The 22,438-nt window shown below is 43.3% G+C and overlaps 1 protein-coding gene across 10 annotated transcripts in view; it reads right to left on the bottom strand.

Moving 5' to 3' along the window:
- Nucleotides 1–22,438, bottom strand: part of LOC110487142 (C-myc promoter-binding protein) — a 147,565-nt gene that overhangs the window by 78,476 nt on the left and 46,651 nt on the right. For all 10 annotated transcript variants that reach the window (XM_036981547.1, XM_036981550.1, XM_036981552.1 and 7 more), the window contains 7 exons: nt 22,265–22,334; nt 19,013–19,182; nt 7,743–8,026; nt 6,812–6,878; nt 6,440–6,498; nt 5,124–5,268; nt 3,325–3,500 (listed from right to left, as the gene is read on the bottom strand). In XM_036981547.1, the coding sequence (XP_036837442.1) occupies nt 3,325–3,500; nt 5,124–5,268; nt 6,440–6,498; nt 6,812–6,878; nt 7,743–8,026; nt 19,013–19,182; nt 22,265–22,334 (971 nt within the window). The remainder of the gene's footprint in view (nt 1–3,324; nt 3,501–5,123; nt 5,269–6,439; nt 6,499–6,811; nt 6,879–7,742; nt 8,027–19,012; nt 19,183–22,264; nt 22,335–22,438) is intronic.

Raw genomic sequence — 22,438 nt, 5'->3', positions numbered from 1 at the left:
TGCCTCCAAGACTGCTCCAAATATCTTAGGACCACAGAAACAGATTGAACTTGGACCCATATGGAAAATGGATGCACACATGACTGTACATCGCTGTGGATAAAAGTGTCTGATAAATGGAATATATTCTACTATTATCATTACACCTACAGTGGCCAAACACGACACAATACAGTCTCATTTTCTTCACCGTCGATTAAAGGCCTACAGTGGCCAAACACGACACAATACAGTCTCATTTTCTTCACCGTCGATTAAAGGCCTACAGTGGCCAAACACGACACAATACAGTCTCATTTTCTTCACCGTCGATTAAAGGCCTACAGTGGCCAAACACGACACAATACAGTCTCATTTTCTTCACCGTCGATTAAAGGCCTACAGTGGCCAAACACGACACAATACAGTCTCATTTTCTTCACCGTCGATTAAAGGCCTACAGTGGCCAAACACGACACAATACAGTCTCATTTTCTTCACCATTGATTAAAGGCCTACAGTGGCCAAACACGACACAATACAGTCTCATTTTCTTCACCATCGATTAAAGGCCTACAGTGGCCAAACATGACGCAATACAGTCTCATTTTCTTCACCATCGATTAAAGGCCTACAGTGGCCAAACACGACACAATACAGCCTCATTTTCTTCACCATCGATTAAAGGCCTACCGTGGCCAAACACGACACAATACAGTCTCATTTTCTTCACCATCGATTAAAGGCCTACAGTGGCCAAACACGACACAATACAGTCTCATTTTCTTCACCATCGATTAAAGGCCTACAGTGGCCAAACATGACACAATACAGTCTCATTTTCTTCACCATCGATTAAAGGCCTACAGTGGCCAAACATGACACAATACAGTCTCATTTTCTTCACCATCGATTAAAGGCCTACAGTGGCCAAACACGACACAATACAGTCTCATTTTCTTCACCATCGATTAAAGGCCTACCGTGTAAAACACTTCCACAGCCCAGCTTGAGGAATAGACTGTCTCAACTGGGTTACAGCCCACCTTGAGGAATAGACTGTCTCAACTGGGTTTACAGCCCACCTTGAGGAATAGACTGTCTCAGCAGGGTTACAGCCCACCTTGAGGAATAGACTGTCTCAGCAGGGTTACAGCCCACCTTGAGGAATAGACTGTCTCAACTGGGTTACAGCCCACCTTGAGGAATAGACTGTCTCAACTGGGTTACAGCCCACCTTGAGGAATAGACTGTCTCAACTGGGTTACAGCCCACCTTGAGGAATAGACTGTCTCAACTGGGTTACAGCCCACCTTGAGGAATAGACTGTCTCAACTGGGTTTACAGCCCACCTTGAGGAATAGACTGTCTCAACTGAGTTTACAGCCCACCTTGAGGAATAGACTGTCTCAACTGGGTTTACAGCCCACCTTGAGGAATAGACTGTCTCAACTGGGTTTACAGCCCACCTTGAGGAATAGACTGTCTCAACAGGGTTTACAGCCCACCTTGAGGAATAGACTGTCTCAACTGGGTTACAGCCCACCTTGAGGAATAGACTGTCTCAACTGGGTTACAGCCCACCTTGAGGAATAGACTGTCTCAACAGGGTTTACAGCCCACCTTGAGGAATAGACTCAGCAACACTGTAGTTTATAAAAAGTGAAAAAGGAAAAGGTTGACATGTTTGTTGCTGGGTGTCCTTCACTATGGTTGACTGTTCTCAGCCCGCTAGCTAAGTGGATGGAGGCCCTTCACTATGGTTGACTGTTCTCAGCCCGCTAGCTAAGTGGATGGAGGCCCTTCACTATGGTTGACTGTTCTCAGCCCGCTAGCTAAGTGGATGGAGGCCCTTCACTATGGTTGACTGTTCTCAGCCCGCTAGCTAAGTGGATGGAGGCCCTTCACTATGGTTGACTGTTCTCAGCCCGTTAGCTAAGTGGATGGAGGCCCTTCACTATGGTTGACTGTTCTCAGCCCGTTAGCTAAGTGGATGAAGGCCCTTCACTATGGTTGACTGTTCTCAGCCCGCTAGCTAAGTGGATGGAGGCCCTTCACTATGGTTGACTGTTCTCAGCCCGTTAGCTAAGTGGATGGAGGCCCTTCACTATGGTTGACTGTTCTCAGCCCGTTAGCTAAGTGGATGGAGGCCCTTCACTATGGTTGACTGTTCTCAGCCCGTTAGCTAAGTGGATGGAGGCCCTTCACTATGGTTGACTGTTCTCAGCCCGTTAGCTAAGTGGATGAAGGCCCTTCACTATGGTTGACTGTTCTCAGCCCGCTAGCTAAGTGGATGAAGGCCCTTCACTATGGTTGACTGTTCTCAGCCCGCTAGCTAAGTGGATGGAGGCCCTTCACTATGGTTGACTGTTCTCAGCCCGTTAGCTAAGTGGATGAAGGCCCTTCACTATGGTTGACTGTTCTCAGCCCGTTAGCTAAGTGGATGGAGGCCCTTCACTATGGTTGACTGTTATCAGCCCGTTAGCTAAGTGGATGGAGGCCCTTCACTATGGTTGACTGTTCTCAGCCCGTTAGCTAAGTGGATGGAGGCCCTTCACTATGGTTGACTGTTCTCAGCCCGTTAGCTAAGTGGATGGAGGCCCTTCACTATGGTTGACCCTGTACTATTCTCAGCCCGTTAGCTAAGTGGAGAGTCTTGGAGAGTCTTAGAGAGTCATACTGTGAGAGTTGGTTGAGGACTGAGCAGAAAGCCATAGTCACAAAGGGCGTCAGGTAGCCTAGTGGTTAGAGCGTTGGACTAGCAACGTTGGACTAGTTACCGGAAGGTTGCAAGATCGAATCCCCGAGCTGACAAGGTAAAAATCTGTCGTTCTGCTCCTGAACAAGGCAGTTAACCCACTGTTCCTAGGCCGTCATTGTAAGTAAGAATTTGTTCTTAACTGACTTGCCTAGTTAAATAAAGGATACATTAAAAAAAATCTGTACTCAAAAAAGAGACTTTACACATTATATGGATAGAAACCTTTAGTCTATTCCATTCTAGTACACAACAGGGGGTTGGTAGTCGCCGCAATGCTTCCTGGGAGATGGTGTTTGTGTCAGAAGAAGCTGTGCTTACTGGGAGATGGTGTTTGTGTCAGAAGAAGCTGTGCTTACTGGGAGATGGTGTTTGTGTCAGAAGAAGCTGTGCTTCCTGGGAGATGGTGTTTGTGTCAGAAGAAGCTGTGCTTACTGGGAGATGGTGTTTGTGTCAGAAGAAGCTGTGCTTACTGGGAGATGGTGTTTGTGTCAGAAGAAGCTGTGCTTACTGGGAGATGGTGTTTGTGTCAGAAGAAGCTGTGCTTCCTGGGAGATGGTGTTTGTGTCAGAAGAAGCTGTGCTTACTGGGAGATGGTGTTCGTGTCGAGGTCGACACAGCTGACGTCCAGAGGGGGGTCGTAAAGGTCAAAGTAGCGTGAGTCGACACCCACAATGAAGGGGCAGGGGGCGGAGAGGACTCCTGCCAGAGCCAGCGGGCACAGAGGGATGTATGGACACGGCCAGTGGAATGGGAAGATCATCTGAGGGGGAGAGGGAGGGGGAGAGAAAGAGAGGGAGGTCAAAACCGAGAGACATTACCAATACTGCAATTGTTAGCTACTACTAAAAATACTAACAAACTGCCATAGCGAATTATTTAAACCCTACTATCAAACTGCCATAGTTAATTATTTCACTTCAACTATCAAACTGCCATAGCTAATTATTTAACTTCTACTATCAAACTGCCATAGCGAATTATTTCAACCCTACTATCAAACTGCCATAACTAATTATTTAACTTCAACTATCAAACTGCCATAGCTAATTATTTAAACCCTACTATCAAACTGCCATAGCTAATTATTTAAACCCTACTATCAAACTGCCATAGCTAATTATTTAAACCCTACTATCAAACTGCCATAGCTAATTATTTAAACCCTACTATCAAACTGCCATAGCTAATTATTTAAACCCTACTATCAAACTGCCATAGCTAATTATTTAAACCCTACTATCAAACTGCCATAGCTAATTATTTAAACCCTACTATCAAACTGCCATAGCTAATTATTTCAACCCTACTATCAAACTGCCATAGCTAATTATTTCAACCCTACTATCAAACTGCCATAACTAATTATTTAACTTCAACTATCAAACTGCCATAGCTAATTATTTAAACCCTACTATCAAACTGCCATAGCTAATTATTTAAACCCTACTATCAAACTGCCATAGCTAATTATTTAAACCCTACTATCAAACTGCCATAGCTAATTATTTCAACCCTACTATCAAACTGCCATAACTAATTATTTAACTTCAACTATCAAACTGCCATAGCTAATGATTTAAACCCTACTATCAAACTGCCATAGCTAATTATTTAAACCCTACTATCAAACTGCCATAGCTAATTATTTAACTTCTACTATCAAACTGCCATAGCTAATTATTTAAACTACTTACTAAAACCACAAGCTACTACCTAAAGTCCTAAAGATTCAAACAACTGATATCTGAGGTTCTATAGCATTAAACAGCTGATATCTGAGGTACTATAGTGTTAAACAGCTGATATCTGAGGTACTATAGTGTTAAACAGCTGATATCTGAGGTACTATAGTGTTAAACAGTTGATATCTGAGGATCTATAGTGTTAAACAGTTGATATCTGAGGTACTATAGTGTTAAACAGCTGATATCTGAGGTACTATATAGTGTCAAACAGCTGATATCTGAGGTACTATATAGTGTTAAACAGCTGATATCTGAGGTACTATAGTGTTAAACAGCTGATATCTGAGGTTCTATAGTGTTAAACAGCTGATATTTGAGGTTCTATAGTGTTAAACAGCTGATATCTGAGGTACTATAGTGTCAAACAGCTGATATCTGAGGTACTATAGTGTCAAACAGCTGATATCTGAGGTACTATAGTGTCAAACAGCTGATATCTGAGGTTCTATAGTGTTAAACAGCTGATATCTGAGGTACTATAGTGTTAAACAGCTGATATTTGAGGTTCTATAGTGTTAAACAGCTGATATCTGAGGTACTATAGTGTCAAACAGCTGATATCTGAGGTACTATAGTGTCAAACAGCTGATATCTGAGGTACTATATAGTGTTAAACAGCTGATATCTGAGGTACTCACAGCCACCAGAGCCTCAGTGACACTGGTCAGAACAGCGGGCCGTAGAGAGTGGACCAGGATCTTATGTTCTGTCACAGCAAACACCAGGAGCGTTATAGCATTCTCCGGACCGAGGTTCTGCAGCAGTATGGAGAACCGACCACCACTGGAACACAGCCATAGAAGAGATTAACACACTACATCACTATCATAACACATACCATACATTAACCATACCATAACTAATACCATACATTAACCATACCATAACATATACCATACATTAACCATACCATAACTAATACCATACATTAACCATACCATAACATATACCATACATTAACCATACCATAACTAATACCATACATTAACCATACCATAACTAATACCATACATTAACCATACCATAACTAATACCATACATTAACCATACCATAACTAATACCATACATTAACCATACCATAACTAATACCATACATTAACCATACCATAACTAATACCATACATTAACCATACCATAACTAATACCATACATTAACCATACCATAACTAATACCATCAATTAACCATACCATACATTAACCATACCATAACTAATACCATCAATTAACCATACCATAACATATACCATACATTAACCATACCATAACTAATACCATACATTAACCATACCATAACTAATACCATCAATTAACCATACCATACATTAACCATACCATAACTAATACCATCAATTAACCATACCATAACTAATACCATACATTAACCATACCATAACTAATACCATACATTAACCATACCATAACTAATACCATGAACTCCACCAGCAGTCACCAAACCTTCGTCCAATTCTTTAAACCAATCTAAAGGTATGTTTTGGAGTTCCTCAAGGTACTGCTATAGGACCACTACTGTTCTTATTAAGATATGCACCTGTTAAATCCACTTCAATCAGTATAGATGAAGGGGAGGAGACAGGTTAAAGACAATTGAGTCATGGATTGTATATGTGTGCCATTCAGAGGGTGAATGGGCAAGACAAAATATTAACTTCCTTTGAGGGGGTATGGTAGTAGGTGCCAGGCGCATCAGTTTGAGTGTGTCAAGAACAGCAACTCCGCTGGAGTTTTCACGCTCAACAATTTCCTGTGTGAATCAAGAATGGTCCACCACACAATGGTGACATCCTGCCAACGTGGCACAACTGTGGGAAGCATTGGAGTGTAAAGTCCATCCCCCGACAAATTGAGGGCAAAAGGGGGGGGGTTGTGCAATTCAATATTAGGAAGACGTTCATAATGTTTTGTACACTCGGTGTATATGATACCTGTCTTACCTGAGTGGTAGAGGGGATGACACGGGCTGGCTCAACATCAGGCTGTCGTGAGGAGAGAGCTGGGGAATGTCAACACATTACCAGAGGTATAGTGTGGTGGGGACAGGTCTGGCACAAAATGGCTGCCGCGCTTCATTTGGCTGTTATCAAAGACTCCCATATAACCGGTACTGTCTCTGTTGTCAGAGATTGGTGCTAGAAGGGGGTACGTTACCTCAATACAATGTGAATAACTTTGAGAAAAACACTATTAAAAGAATGATGATTATGATCAAGACAGAGTCAGACATGGTTTAGTCGTGAATAGAAACACACACTGACAGAAACCATAAACATAACATAGCAGCGAGCACCATGGATGTCTTAACTCACCTGCACCAGTATCCTGGGCCTCTGAGAGGAGGGGAAGGGGACCTTGTGCATGAAGTGGGAGATGTGCCTGACAGGAAGAAGAAGGAGAAGAAGAAGAAGAAGGAGAAGAAGAAGAGGAAGGAGAAGAAGAAGGAGAAGAAGAAGAAGGAGAAGAAGAAGGAGAAGAAGAAGAAGGAGAAGAAGAAGGAGAAGGAGAAGAAGAAGAAGAAGGAGAAGAAGAAGAGGAAGGAGAAGAAGAAGGAGAAGAAGAAGAAGGAGAAGAAGAAGAGGAAGGAGAAGAAGAAGAGGAAGGAGAAGAAGAGGAAGGAGAAGAAGGAAAAGAAGAAGAGGAAGAAGGAGAAGAAGAAGGAGAAGAAGAAGAGGAAGGAGAAGAAGAAGGAGAAGAAGAAGGAGAAGAGGAAGGAGAAGAAGAAGAAGGAGAAGAAGAAGAGGAAGGAGAAGAAGAAGGAGAAGAAGAAGAAGAGTTACAGGACATGGGCCAGAAATAACCCTGAAGAGGAGGTGAGCATAATCTGTCATCACACCGTCTGGGACAGGGGGGGGGGGTAGATTTACATAGAGTTCTGCCACTACACCGTCACCTGACCATCACAATGCCCTGTTGAACTGTCAGCAAACACTTGATCTAAACATAGCCTCTGGTGTTTATTTAGTGGACTGGATACCATTTGGAATTGTTAAATCTTCTAGGGAGTGTGTCTACAGTATATCTATGTACAAAGTGCCTGGGTATGGTGCCTGTCCTATACAGAGCTGTCCGATAACACAGGCAGTGTCATACAGGGTCACTGACAACACTGTGTACTTATAAAGGACCGTGGCTCAGCATGGTCCCTAGCAACACCAAGGCCAATGGGTTCAAGTGCTGCTGCAGTTTTGATACCACAAATGTCTGCTGTGTCCTAATATATATTATTCTCACGGTGCTCACTTCTCGATGGGCAGGGTGTGAGGTCCAGAGATGCAGTATCGATAGAGGAAGGTGAGGAACTTGCGGAAGGCGTCGAAGAAGGGCCAGTGAGACAGCAAACAGATACACTTGTTGGTGTGTAGCGCTCTGGGGCCCGGAGCTGGGGTGCAGGGGGAGGTGGCTGGGGATGAGGCTGGGGAACAGGGCCCGTGGTCCAGCCCCGGTAGACCCAACTGAGAGCGCTGCTGGTCGGTCAGACAGTCCTGGGAGTAGGGCTCGTAGAACTGGATGGCTGCACCGTACACCTGAGATGAGGAAATACACAGATCCATTAGTACATAGAGGTAGGGGCACATATGAGTGGAGCGAGGAGTGGAGCGAGGAGTGGAGGGAGGAGTGGAGCGAGGAGTGGAGCGAGGAGTGGAGGGAGGAGTGGAGCGAGGAGTGGAGGGAGGAGTGGAGCGAGGAGTGGAGCGAGGAGTGGAGCGAGGAGTGGAGGGAGGAGTGGAGCGAGGAGTGGAGCGAGGAGTGGAGCGAGGAGCTGGAGCGAGGAGTGGAACGAGGAGTGGAGCGAGGAGTGGAACGAGGAGTGGAGCGAGGAGTGGAGCGAGGAGTGGAGCGAGGAGTGGAGCGAGGAGCTGGAACGAGGAGTGGAACGAGGTGTGGAGCGAGGAGTGGAGCGAGGAGATGGAGCGAAGAGTGGAGCGAGGAGTGGAGCGAGGAGCTGGAGTGAGGAGTGGAGGGAGGAGTGGAGCGAGGAGTGGAGCGAGGAGTGGAGCGAGGAGCGAGGAGCTGGAACGAGGAGTGGAGCGAAGGGCATGCCTGTCCCAGCATGCATTTGTATAGTCTACTTGTGTGCTGCTATAGCCCCTTGCTTTAGCTACTGTCATGGAGTTCACTACATATTATCATAAAGAAACTGATAAAACACCCAGGTGTTAAATCACTTACAAAGATGAGAAGGAACTAAGAGCAAGAGAGTGAGTGTGGTGATGTAGTGTCCACAACTAAAGAAGAGAGAGAGTGTGGTGATGTAGTGTGGTGATGTAGTGTGGTGATGTAGTGTCCACAACTAAAGAAGAGAGAGAGTGTGGTGATGTAGTGTCCACAACTAAAGAAGAGAATGAGTGTGGTGATGTAGTGTCCACAACTAAAGAAGAGAATGAGTGTGGTGATGTAGTGTCCACAACTAAAGAAGAGAGGGAGTGTGGTGATGTAGTGTGGTGATGTAGTGTGGTGATGTAGTGTGGTGATATAGTGTGGTGATGTAGTGTGGTGATGTAGTGTGGTGATGTAGTGTCCACTACTAAAGAAGAGAGGGAGTGTGGTGATGTAGTGTGGTGATGTAGTGTGGTGATGTAGTGTGGTGATGTAGTGTGGTGATGTAGTGATGTAGTGTGGTGATGTAGTGTGGTGATGTAGTGTGGTGATGTAGTGATGTAGTGTGGTGATGTAGTGTGGTGATGTAGTGTGGTGATGTAGTGTCCACAACTAAAGAATGACGGTGGAATCTGAAAAGACACCTATCCTGAAAGCATGATGGTGTACTGTGTGCACATGATAACTAACAGAAAGGAACGAGGTGGGTAGATAACTATTGTAGCAAAGCATTTATAAACAAATCAAATCTGATCTCTTAAACGTTTCTTTCATTTCTGTTCTATTATCTATACAATAGGCCATCGTTGATTTTGGCCCAATAGGCCTGGTATATGACCTCTTTCAGGGAGCTTTCTGGTTTGATTGGGTTATTTTGCTTAAAAACCTTAAGGCCTACCTATAGACAAATGTCAAAACAACTCCGCGTCCCTGCCCAGCCTGGCAAGAGTGGCCCGAAGGATGTTTAGCATCCCCAGCAGCTCTGCAGGTGAGGAGAGGATAGTCTCCCCTGCTGGCCTGCTCCCCAGGCACCATCACATGAACCTTGAAGCCACAGACTCTGGCCAAACTCATGTTTCTGAACGTGAATTCAAAGGAACTGTACACTGAGCCTAATAAGGCATTGTTAATTAAATGTCTATTTAATTCTCGTGAGTCAAATCAAATCTCATTTTATTGGCCACATACACGTGTTTAGCAGATGTTATTGCGGGTGTAGTGAAATGCTTGTGTTTCTAGTTCCCACAGTGCAGCGAAGTCATAGCCTACATGCAACATTTATAATGATTTAATGAAATGTTGTTTAAATGTTGAGCGCTATAATGTTCATGCCGGGCTAATGATTCACAAAGTATTTCTTTGTAGGCTATAGCCTTGAAATAATTGAAATAATATAGCCTAAATCATTTATTTTCATTCCTTCTTAGACTCCCTGTCTGGCTCCTGACCTATTCAGAGTGTTTATATACTGTTTAATATGACATGTAGCCTATTCAGAGTGTTAATATGACATGTAGTCTATTCAGAGTGTTTAATATGACATGTAGTCTATTCAGAGTGTTTATATACTGTTTAATATGACATGTAGCCTATTCAGAGTGTTTAATATGACATGTAGTCTATTCAGAGTGTTAATATGACATGTAGTCTATTCAGAGTGTTTAATATGACATGTAGTCTATTCAGAGTGTTAATATGACATGTAGTCTATTCAGAGTGTTAATATGACATGTAGTCTATTCAGAGTGTTTAATATGACATGTAGTCTATTCAGAGTGTTTAATATGACATGTAGTCTATTCAGAGTGTTAATATGACATGTAGTCTATTCAGAGTGTTTAATATGACATGTAGTCTATTCAGAGTGTTTAATATGACATGTAGTCTATTCAGAGTGTTTACATGCTGTTTAATATGACATGTAGTCTATTCAGAGTGTTTAATATGACATGTAGTCTATTCAGAGTGTTTAATATGACATGTAGTCTATTCAGAGTGTTAATATGACATGTAGTCTATTCAGAGTGTTAATATGACATGTAGTCTATTCAGAGTGTTTAATATGACATGTAGTCTATTCAGAGTGTTAATATGACATGTAGTCTATTCAGAGTGTTAATATGACATGTAGTCTATTTAGAGTGTTAATATGACATGTAGTCTATTCAGAGTGTTAATATGACATGTAGTCTATTCAGAGTGTTAATATGACATGTAGTCTATTCAGAGTGTTAATATGACATGTAGTCTATTCAGAGTGTTTATATACTGTTTAATATGACATGTAGTCTATTCAGAGTGTTTAATATGACATGTAGTCTATTCAGAGTGTTTATATACTGTTTAATATGACATGTAGTCTATTCAGAGTGTTTAATATGACATGTAGTCTATTCAGAGTGTTTATATACTGTTTAATATGACATGTAGTCTATTCAGAGTGTTTATATACTGTTTAATATGACATGTAGCCTATTCAGAGTGTTAATATGACATGTAGTCTATTCAGAGTGTTAATATGACATGTAGTCTATTCAGAGTGTTTATATGACATGTAGTCTATTCAGAGTGTTAATATGACATGTAGTCTATTCAGAGTGTTTATATGACATGTAGTCTATTCAGAGTGTTTAATATGACATGTAGTCTATTCATACTGTTTAATATGACATGTAGTCTATTCAGAGTGTTTATATACTGTTTAATATGACATGTAGCCTATTCAGAGTGTTAATATGACATGTAGTCTATTCAGAGTGTTAATATGACATGTAGTCTATTCAGAGTGTTTATATGACATGTAGTCTATTCAGAGTGTTTAATATGACATGTAGTCTATTCAGAGTGTTAATATGACATGTAGTCTATTCAGAGTGTTTATATACTGTTTAATATGACATGTAGTCTATTCAGAGTGTTAATATGACATGTAGTCTATTCAGAGTGTTTATATACTGTTTAATATGACATGTAGTCTATTCAGAGTGTTAATATGACATGTAGTCTATTCAGAGTGTTTAATATGACATGTAGTCTATTCAGAGTGTTAATATGACATGTAGTCTATTCAGAGTGTTTATATACTGTTTAATATGACATGTAGCCTATTCAGAGTGTTAATATGACATGTAGTCTATTCAGAGTGTTAATATGACATGTAGTCTATTCAGAGTGTTTAATATGACATGTAGTCTATTCAGAGTGTTTATATGCTGTTTAATATGACATGTAGCCTATTCAGAGTGTTAATATGACATGTAGTCTATTCAGAGTGTTAATATGACATGTAGCCTATTCAGAGTGTTAATATGACATGTAGTCTATTCAGAGTGTTTAATATGACATGTAGTCTATTCAGAGTGTTAATATGACATGTAGTCTATTCAGAGTGTTAATATGACATGTAGTCTATTCAGAGTGTTTATATACTGTTTAATATGACATGTAGTCTATTCAGAGTGTTAATATGACATGTAGTCTATTCAGAGTGTTTATATACTGTTTAATATGACATGTAGTCTATTCAGAGTGTTTATATACTGTTTAATATGACATGTAGTCTATTCAGAGTGATTAATATGACATGTAGTCTATTCAGAGTGTTAATATGACATGTAGTCTATTTAGAGTGTTTATATACTGTTTAATATGACATGTAGTCTATTCAGAGTGTTAATATGACATGTAGTCTATTCAGAGTGTTAATATGACATGTAGTCTATTCAGAGTGTTAATATGACATGTAGCCTATTCAGAGTGTTAATATGACATGTAGTCTATTCAGAGTGTTTAATATGACATGTAGTCTATTCAGAGTGTTTATATACTGTTTAATATGACATGTAGTCTATTCAGAGTGTTAATATGACATGTAGTCTATTCAGAGTGTTAATATGACATGTAGTCTATTCAGAGTGTTAATATGACATGTAGTCTATTCAGAGTGTTAATATGACATGTAGTCTATTCAGAGTGTTTAATATGACATGTAGTCTATTCAGAGTGTTTATATACTGTTTAATATGACATGTAGCCTATTCAGAGTGTTTATATACTGTTTAATATGACATGTAGTCTATTCAGAGTGTTTATATACTGTTTAATATGACATGTAGTCTATTCAGAGTGTTAATATGACATGTAGTCTATTCAGAGTGTTAATATGACATGTAGTCTATTCAGAGTGTTAATATGACATGTAGCCTATTCAGAGTGTTAATATGACATGTAGTCTATTCAGAGTGTTTAATATGACATGTAGTCTATTCAGAGTGTTAATATGACATGTAGTCTATTCAGAGTGTTTATGGTATGTCCAGGTAGTCACAACAATAGATGGGTGTTGGTTAAATGGTGATTATAATGAACGGAGGGAATTTGGAGCGACTCGATATTTTTTCTTCCTGTGAGCGAGAAGCGGTTTTTAGCAGAGCGGTTGGAAAGGACGTGGAGCGGCGCCCCGTGAGCGATGAGACGGACCTCCGACCGCTCACACTCTGACTGGAGAACATACATGAACCACACAGAGTTAGTCTTGTAATACTTGTATCTAGTGCACCATAATCAACCATTAATCACCGTGCTTCTCAGTGAAACTTAAATAAGAATCAGGGTTTTCTCTGGATAAAAAAGGGGACTTAGGTGGTGGGTGTGGCCGGGGGCTTGGCAAGGAGCCCTCTTTGTACTTAAGAGGCCCGCCCAATCATTTTCTATGCAGACAAATCCCTGAGCATTTAAAAAGCAATACATACTTGTACCAGCTAGGTTACCCTCTCTCTCTGTCTTTACTCTCTCTGTCTACATCTGACCTTATACCAGCTAGGTTACTCTCTCTCTGTGTTTTTACCTTCTCTCTCTACACATTCTAAATCTAGCCTAAATCCTAGAGACAAACACAGAGCAATTTGATTCCTGGAAACCCAGAATTATGCTCTTAGAGACAGATCACATAACATCATAATATACAGTCTGTGGATCACAGCCAAAAGGCTTTTCTGATCTCCTACTGTATTTAGATCGTTTTCTAACTGTTCCCAGAAGAGGGTATAGTCAGGTAACAGAACAGCCTTCTGTCAGAGGGTATAGTCTAGTAGAGAACAACCTTCTGTCAGGAGGTATAGTCAGGTAACAGAACAGCCTTCTGTCAGGGGGTATAGTCAGGTACAGAACAGCCTTCAGTCAGAGGGTATAGTCAGGTAACAGAACAGCCTTCTGTCAGAGGGTATAGTCAGGTAACAGAACAGCCATCTGTCAGAGGGTATAGTCTAGTAGAGAACAGCCTTCTGTCAGAGGGTATAGTCTAGTATAGAACAGCCTTCTGTCAGAGGGTATAGTCTAGTATAGAACAGCCTTCTGTCAGAGGGTATAGTCTAGTATAGAACAGCCTTCTGTCAGAGGGTATAGTCTAGTATAGAACAGCCTTCTGTCAGAGGGTATAGTCTAGTATAGAACAGCCTTCAGTCAGGGGGTATAGTCAGGTACAGAACAGCCTTCAGTCAGGGGGTATAGTCAGGTACAGAACAGCCTTCAGTCAGGGGGTATAGTCTAGTATAGAACAGCCTTCAGTCAGAGGGTGTGTTCTGCCTGTGTGTACAGTCTAGTATAGAACAGCCTTCAGTCAGAGGGTGTGTTCTGCCTGTGTGTACAGTCTAGTACAGAACAGCCTTCAGTCAGAGGGTGTGTTCTGCCTGTGTGTACAGTCTAGTACAGAACAGCCTTCAGTCAGGGGGTGTGTTCTCCCTGTGTGTACAGTCTAGTACAGAACAGCCTTCAGTCAGAGGGTGTGTTCTGCCTGTGTGTACAGTCTAGTACAGAACAGCCTTCAGTCAGAGGGTGTGTTCTGCCTGTGTATAAAGTCTAGTACAGAACAGCCTTCAGTCAGAGGGTGTGTTCTGCCTGTGTGTACAGTCTAGTACAGAACAGCCTTCAGTCAGCGGGTGTGTTCTGCCTGTGTCTACAGTCTGCACTGTCCTGTATGCTGTAAAGTGTTCATACCTTGTGTTAGTAGATGTCTGGGTCAGTGGCTGACAAGCTCAGTTTAAAGGGAAGCCTGGTCTGTGTGCAGAATGAGGGGCAGTACACCGGGACCTCCTGACTGTCTCTACGACCTTGGCCAGTAAAACACAGCTCACCTACCACACTCACAGTTGGGCAACCCCCTGGTTGCGTCGTGTTTAGTTTTTAGCCCGGTGCTACCGTAGATATCCTGGGTTCAGGTCATGTTAGTTTTATTCAGACCTGGGTTCAGGTCCTGTTCGTTTTATTCAGACCTGGGTTCAGGTCATGTTAGTTTTATTCAGACCTGGGTTCAGGTCCTGTTCGTTTTATTCAGACCTGGGTTCAGGTCATGTTAGTTTTATTCAGACCTGGGTTCAGGTCCTATTAGTTTTATTCAGACCTGGGTTCAGGTCATGTTAGTTTTATTCAGACCTGGGTTCAGGTCCTATTAGTTTTATTCAGACCTGGGTTTCACCACATAGCTCCACTTTCAGACCCCAGAGACAGAGATGGGGTTGTATTTTAGGTAGTATTCAATAGGTCCACTAAGCCTAGGCAAGCTCAATCAAGCTACTGTTTATAGAGAAGCTAGGTAGCTACTAGCTAGCTGTTACCTTGCTGCCTGTCACCGTGGTGTTTATAGATAAGCTAGCTAGCTAATAGCTAGCTGTTACCTTGCTGCCTGTCACTGTGGTGTTTACAGAGAAGCTAGCTAGCTAGTAGCTAGCTGTTACCTTGCTGCCTGTCACCGTGGTGTTTATAGATAAGCTAGCTAGCTAATAGCTAGCTGTTACCTTGCTGCCTGTCACTGTGGTGTTTACAGAGAAGCTAGCTAGCTAGTAGCTAGCTGTTACCTTGCTGCCTGTCACCGTGGTGTTTCTGCTTGGTGGTTACTCTTTGAAGCCAAGATCCTTCCGGCAGCTGTGCCTGCCTATCTATTTCTGGTTGTATCTGTTCCATTTCATTCTTGTGTGTGTGTGTGTGTGTGTGTGTGTGTGTGTGTGTGACCCACTTTCGCTGCTGGCGTGTGCTGTGCGTCACCGTGGTTTCCTGGTGCCCCAGTATGGGTAATGTTTTGGCTGAGGTCCTCCTCAGCTGTTGTTGTGTGTGAATGTGTCAATGCCTGCCACAAGAGGTAGACATGTCACCAGAGGTCTCTTCGCAGTCCCCAAGTCCAGAACAGACTATGGGAGGCGCACAGTACTACATAGAGCCATGACCACATGGAACTCTATTCCACATCAGGTAACTGATGCAAGCAGTAAAATCATTTAGAAAACAGATAAATATACACCTTCTGGAACAGCGGGGACTGTGAAGAGACACACAGACACACAGACACACACACACACACACACTAGCACACACACACACACACACACACACTGGCACATGTACAGTGTAATATTATTGTATGGTGGTTTTACACACACCCTATCTTTTGCTTTATATGTGATGTACAGTAAGTGCTTTAATGTATTTAGACCCCAGGAAGAGTAGCTGCTGCCTTGACAGGAACTAATGGGGATCCATAATAATAAACCCCAGGAAGAGTATCTGCTGCCTTGACAGGAACTAATGGGGATCCATAATAAACCCCAGGAAGAGTATCTGCTGCCTTGACAGGAACTAATGGGGATCCATAATAAACCCCAGGAAGAGTATCTGCTGCCTTGACAGGAACTAATGGGGATCCATAATAATAAACCCCAGGAAGAGTATCTGCTGCCTTGGCAGGAACTAATGGGGATCCATAATAAACCCCAGGAAGAGTATCTGCTGCCTTGTCAGGAACTAATGGGGATCCATAATAATAAACCCCAGGAAGAGTAGCTGCTGCCTTGACAGGAACTAATGGGGATCCATAATAATAAACCCCAGGAAGACTATCTGCTGCCTTGTCAGGAACTAATGGGGATCCATAATAAACCCCAGGAAGAGTATCTGCTGCCTTGTCAGGAACTAATGGGGATCCATAATAATAAACCCCAGGAAGAGTAGCTGCTGCCTTGACAGGAACTAATGGGGATCCATAATAAACCCCAGGAAGAGTATCTGCTGCCTTGTCAGGAACTAATGGGGATCCATAATAATAAACCCCAGGAAGAGTAGCTGCTGCCTTGACAGGAACTAATGGGGATCCATAATAATAAACCCCAGGAAGACTATCTGCTGCCTTGTCAGGAACTAATGGGGATCCATAATAATAAACCCCAGGAAGAGTAGCTGCTGCCTTGACAGGAACTAATGGGGATCCATAATAAACCCCAGGAAGACTATCTGCTGCCTTGTCAGGAACTAATGGGGATCCATAATAATAAACCCCAGGAAGAGTAGCTGCTGCCTTGACAGGAACTAATGGGGATCCATAATAAACCCCAGGAAGAGTAGCTGCTGCCTTGACAGGAACTAATGGGGATCCATAATAATAAACCCCAGGAAGAGTAGCTGCTGCCTTGACAGGAACTAATGGGGATCCATAATAATAAACCCCAGGAAGAGTATCTGCTGCCTTGTCAGGAACTAATGGGGATCCATAATAATAAACCCCAGGAAGAGTAGCTGCTGCCTTGACAGGAACTAATGGGGATCCATAATAAACCCCAGGAAGAGTAGCTGCTGCCTTGACAGGAACTAATGGGGATCCATAATAATAAACCCCAGGAAGAGTATCTGCTGCCTTGTCAGGAACTAATGGGGATCCATAATAATAAACCCCAGGAAGAGTAGCTGCTGCCTTGACAGGAACTAATGGGGATCCATAATAAACCCCAGGAAGAGTAGCTGCTGCCTTGACAGGAACTAATGGGGATCCATAATAATAAACCCCAGGAAGAGTAGCTGCTGCCTTGACAGGAACTAATGGGGATCCATAATAATAAACCCCAGGAAGAGTATCTGCTGCCTTGACAGGAACTAATGGGGATCCATAATAATAAACCCCAGGAAGAGTATCTGCTGCCTTGACAGGAACTAATGGGGATCCATAATAATAAACCCCAGGAAGAGTAGCTGCTGCCTTGACAGGAACTAATGGGGATCCATAATAATAAACCCCAGGAAGAGTATCTGCTGCCTTGGCAGGAACTAATGGGGATCCATAATAAACCCCAGGAAGAGTATCTGCTGCCTTGACAGGAACTAATGGGGATCCATAATAATAAACCCCAGGAAGAGTATCTGCTGCCTTGACAGGAACTAATGGGGATCCATAATAATAAACCCCAGGAAGAGTATCTGCTGCCTTGACAGGAACTAATGGAGATCCATAATAATAAACCCCAGGAAGAGTATCTGCTGCCTTGACAGGAACTAATGGGGATCCATAATAAACCCCAGGAAGAGTATCTGCTGCCTTGACAGGAACTAATGGGGATCCATAATAAACCCCAGGAAGAGTATCTGCTGCCTTGGTAAGAACTAATGGGGATCCATAATAAACCCCAGGAAGAGTATCTGCTGCCTTGACAGGAACTAATGGGGATCCATAATAAACCCCAGGAAGAGTATCTGCTGCCTTGACAGGAACTAATGGGGATCCATAATAATAAACCCCAGGAAGACTATCTGCTGCCTTGACAGGAACTAATGGGGATCCATAATAATAAACCCCAGGAAGAGTATCTGCTGCCTTGGCAGGAACTAATGGGGATCCATAATAACCCCCAGGAAGAGTAGCTGCTGCCTTGACAGGAACTAATGGGGATCCATAATAAACCCCAGGAAGAGTTTCTGCTGCCTTGACAGGAACTAATGGGGATCCATAATAAACCCCAGGAAGAGTAGCTGCTGCCTTGACAGGAACTAATGGGGATCCATAATAATAAACCCCAGGAAGAGTATCTGCTGCCTTGGCAGGAACTAATGGGGATCCATAATAACCCCCAGGAAGAGTAGCTGCTGCCTTGACAGGAACTAATGGGGATCCATAATAAACCCCAGGAAGAGTATCTGCTGCCTTGACAGGAACTAATGGGGATCCATAATAAACCCCAGGAAGAGTATCTGCTGCCTTGACAGGAACTAATGGGGATCCATAATAAACACAAATGCGTAGGTGTGTGTGTGTCCACGTGTGTGAGAGTGTGTGGATGCGTGTCCACGTGTATGAGAGTGTGTGGATGCGTGTCCACGTGTGTGAGAGTGTGTGGATGTGTGTCCACGTGTGTGAGAGTGTGTGGATGTGTGTCCACGTGTGTGAGAGTGTGTGGATGTGTGTCCACGTGTGTGAGAGTGTGTGGATGCGTGTCCACGTGTGTGAGAGTGTGTGGATGCGTGTTTGTTTGTTAAGATAACATTCATTGGACCTAGTGCGTGCATGTGGATGGGTGTGCATGGTGGAATAACCATTCTCGCAAGGTTAGGTGTGTGTGTGTGTGTGTGTGTGTGTGTGTGTGTGTGTGTGTGTGTGTTACCTTCTCTCCAGAGGATCCGGTCAGTACGAAGGTGGAGAAGACAGGCAGGGGGTATTTGGTCTGGGCCGGCCAGGCCTCGATGGTGGCCCCCATGGGCAGACAGAACAGAGGCACGGACTCAGGCAGGGGGAAAGACTCATAGTCCTCCTCAGGATACCTGCTAAACAGACCTGGAGGGAGGGAGGGAGGGAGGGAGGGAGGGAGGGAGGGAGGGAGGGAGGGAGGGAGGGAGGGAGGGAGGGAGGGAGGGAGGGAGGGAGGGAGGGAGGGAATGAAGGAGATCACACCTCAATAAAATGGGGGTTAATGTAGAATGTGTCTATCATAATGAACCACTAAACAGATATGGGTTAATGTAGAATGTGTCTATCATAATGAACCACTAAACAGATATGGGTTAATGTAGAATGTGTCTATCATAATGAACCACTAAACAGATATGGGTTAATGTAGAATGTGTATATCATAATGAACCACTAAACAGATATGGGTTAATGTAGAATGTGTATATCATAATGAACCACTAAACAGATATGGGTTAATGTAGAATGTTTACATCCTAATGAACCACTAAACAGATATGGGTTAATGTAGAATGTTTCTGTCATAATGAACCACTAAACAGCTGTGGGTTGATAGAGAACTCTCTCTCATTTAATGTATCATGACATGATCATAATCATCATTACATGCAACACTAGGCAGTTCCTGTAGCACTAAGCAGTCGCTGACAGATAACGAAGTCGTTGATAATTAGGCCTAGTCATTGTCCATAGACGACAATTAGCTACACTTAGGCCTAGCTCAGTAATTACACTATTATGTAGGCCAAACTCTAGGCAGTGTTTTGGACTGGTGAGCATCATGCTGTCCCAAAGAAAGGGAGTCATTTTCTTACTTGGGTGAAACTATCCCTTTAAGGCTCTAGGAGCGTGTATTGGCATCATTAACAGTGTTTAACCCAGAACACTGTCTGTCTCACAACACGCCACCACACGTCTTAACACGTCTTAACAACCCTGCCTGGCCCATATCCTCTGGGATATATATCTCTCTCTCTTACCGGCTCATCAGCCAACCAGGGAGAATCTCTGATACATCAGCCAACCAGGGAGAATCTCTGATACATCAGCCAACCAGGGAGAATCTCTGATACACCAGCCAACCAGGGAGAATCTCTGATATACCAGCCAACCAGGGATAATCTCTGATACATCAGCCAATCAGGGAGAATCTCTGATACATCAGCCAACCAGGGAGAATCTCTGATACATCAGCCAACCAGGGAGAATCTCTGATACATCAGCCAACCAGGGAGAATCTCTGATACATCAGCCAACCGGGGACATTCTCTGATACATCAGCCAACCAGGGAGAATCTCTGATACATCAGCCAACCAGGGAGAATCTCTGATACATCAGCCAACCGGGGACATTCTCTGATACATCAGCCAACCAGGGACATTCTCTGATACATCAGCCAACCATGGAGAATCTCTGATATATCAGCCAACCAGGGAGAATCTCTGATATATCAGCCAACCAGGAAGAATCTCTGATACATCAGCCAACCAGGGTGAATCTCTGATATATCAGCCAACCAGGGAGAATCTCTGATACACCAGCCAACCAGGGAGAATCTCTGATATACCAGCCAACCAGGGAGAATCTCTGATACATCAGCCAACCAGGGAGAATCTCTGATACATCAGCCAACCAGGGAGAATCTGTGATACACCAGCCAACCAGGGAGAATCTCTGATACACCAGCCAACCAGGGAGAATCTCTGATACATCAACCAACCAGGGACAATCTCTGATATACCAGCCAACCAGGGAGAATCCCTCCTACCCTGCTGTAAACATCCATGACTCATCACTAGAGCATTTGCATTGAACAACCAAGTAACTGTGGGGGAAAAAAGCCACAACTGTTTATCGTCACAATGAACAGTGTGGAGAAAAAAAGTGTCCACATTTACTCCAAACCCTGTTATAAACATGAATGACTCACCAGCCAACCAGAGAGAATCCAAACCCTGTTATAAACATGAATGACTCACCAGCCAACCAGGGAGAATCCAAACCCTGTTATAAACATGAATGACTCATAACCAGATAATTAGCATAAAAATGACAAGTACCACAATGTACCCACCCCAAAAAGTACCAAAACCTTTTATCAGTCAAAATGAGCAGCTGGAGACATTTGTCTGTGAATGCTGGCTATAGAAGTCTCATGTATTTTCCTGTACAGGGGATTGGAGGGAGTCTCCAGTATCATGTCTTTCCTGTACAGGGGATTGGAGGGAGTCTCCAGTATCATGTATTTTCCTGTACAGGAGAGCAGGAGGATTGGAGGGAGTCTCCAGTATCATGTATTTCCCTGTACAGGAGAGCAGGAGGATTGGAGGGAGTCTCCAGTATCATGTATTTTCCTGTACAGGAGAGCAGGAGGATTGGAGGGAGTCTCCAGTATCATGTCTTTCCTGTACAGGGGATTGGAGGGAGTCTCCAGTATCATGTATTTTCCTGTACAGGAGAGCAGGAGGATTGGAGGGAGTCTCCAGTATCATGTATTTTCCTGTACAGGAGAGCAGGAGGATTGGAGGGAGTCTCCAGTATCATGTATTTTCCTGTACAGGAGAGCAAGAGGATTGGAGGGAGTCTCCAGAGAAACATCAGGGATTGCGTCCCAAATGGCCCCCTATTCCCTATGTAGTGCACTACTTTTGACCGAGGCCTATAGGGAATAGGGTGCCAATTGGGACAATGAATCAGTCAAATGGAATGTCAGCCTGTCCATCAATGGGGCTCGTTGTGTTTCAGATGAAAAGAACTGGCCAGAGGGCCTGCTTATCAGTCCCTCGTATTAAATAAAGGTTAAATAAACACATGTTGTTTAAATCAGTGTGAAGCGACCATACGACAGGGCCTCGGACAGTGACTGGGCTCTATGAGGATAGTACTGTTCCAACTGTGCCTGACCCTACCAAGAGACAACAGCACATCACGTATACAGCAGCCCACGTAATGCTAATGGCCCTTAAACAGGTAGTTGCAGTTCTTGATTGTGGCCATGTGTATATGATATACCATGTCAAATGTCTGTTTTAAAGACGGGCAATAATATCGTCGTGACTGCGGAGATATTCCACCTCCCGTGTGGTGGTGTGCAGGAGATACATATCTACGGGTCAGGGGTTTCTACAGATAAATGTCGTTTCTCCTCTTCCGGGGACGTTCACTCACCTGCCTTGTAGGCTATGGTGTTGGGTTTGGCCACAGACTTCTTGTAACACAGATAGACAGAGGAACCCCACTGAAAACAGAGACGACACGTGTTGTTCGGATTGGAATCACATCACACTCTTTCTTTCCAAACACACAGCGCCGGGAATCAGTTGAGTAAGGTGTTGACAATGG

This window comes from Oncorhynchus mykiss, chromosome 6 (assembly GCF_013265735.2).
Source record: "Oncorhynchus mykiss isolate Arlee chromosome 6, USDA_OmykA_1.1, whole genome shotgun sequence".
In the NCBI taxonomy this organism is placed as follows: domain Eukaryota; kingdom Metazoa; phylum Chordata; class Actinopteri; order Salmoniformes; family Salmonidae; genus Oncorhynchus; species Oncorhynchus mykiss.
The sequence above is the reverse complement of the archived record's forward strand: the minus strand, read 5'-3'. Positions and strand labels throughout refer to the sequence as shown.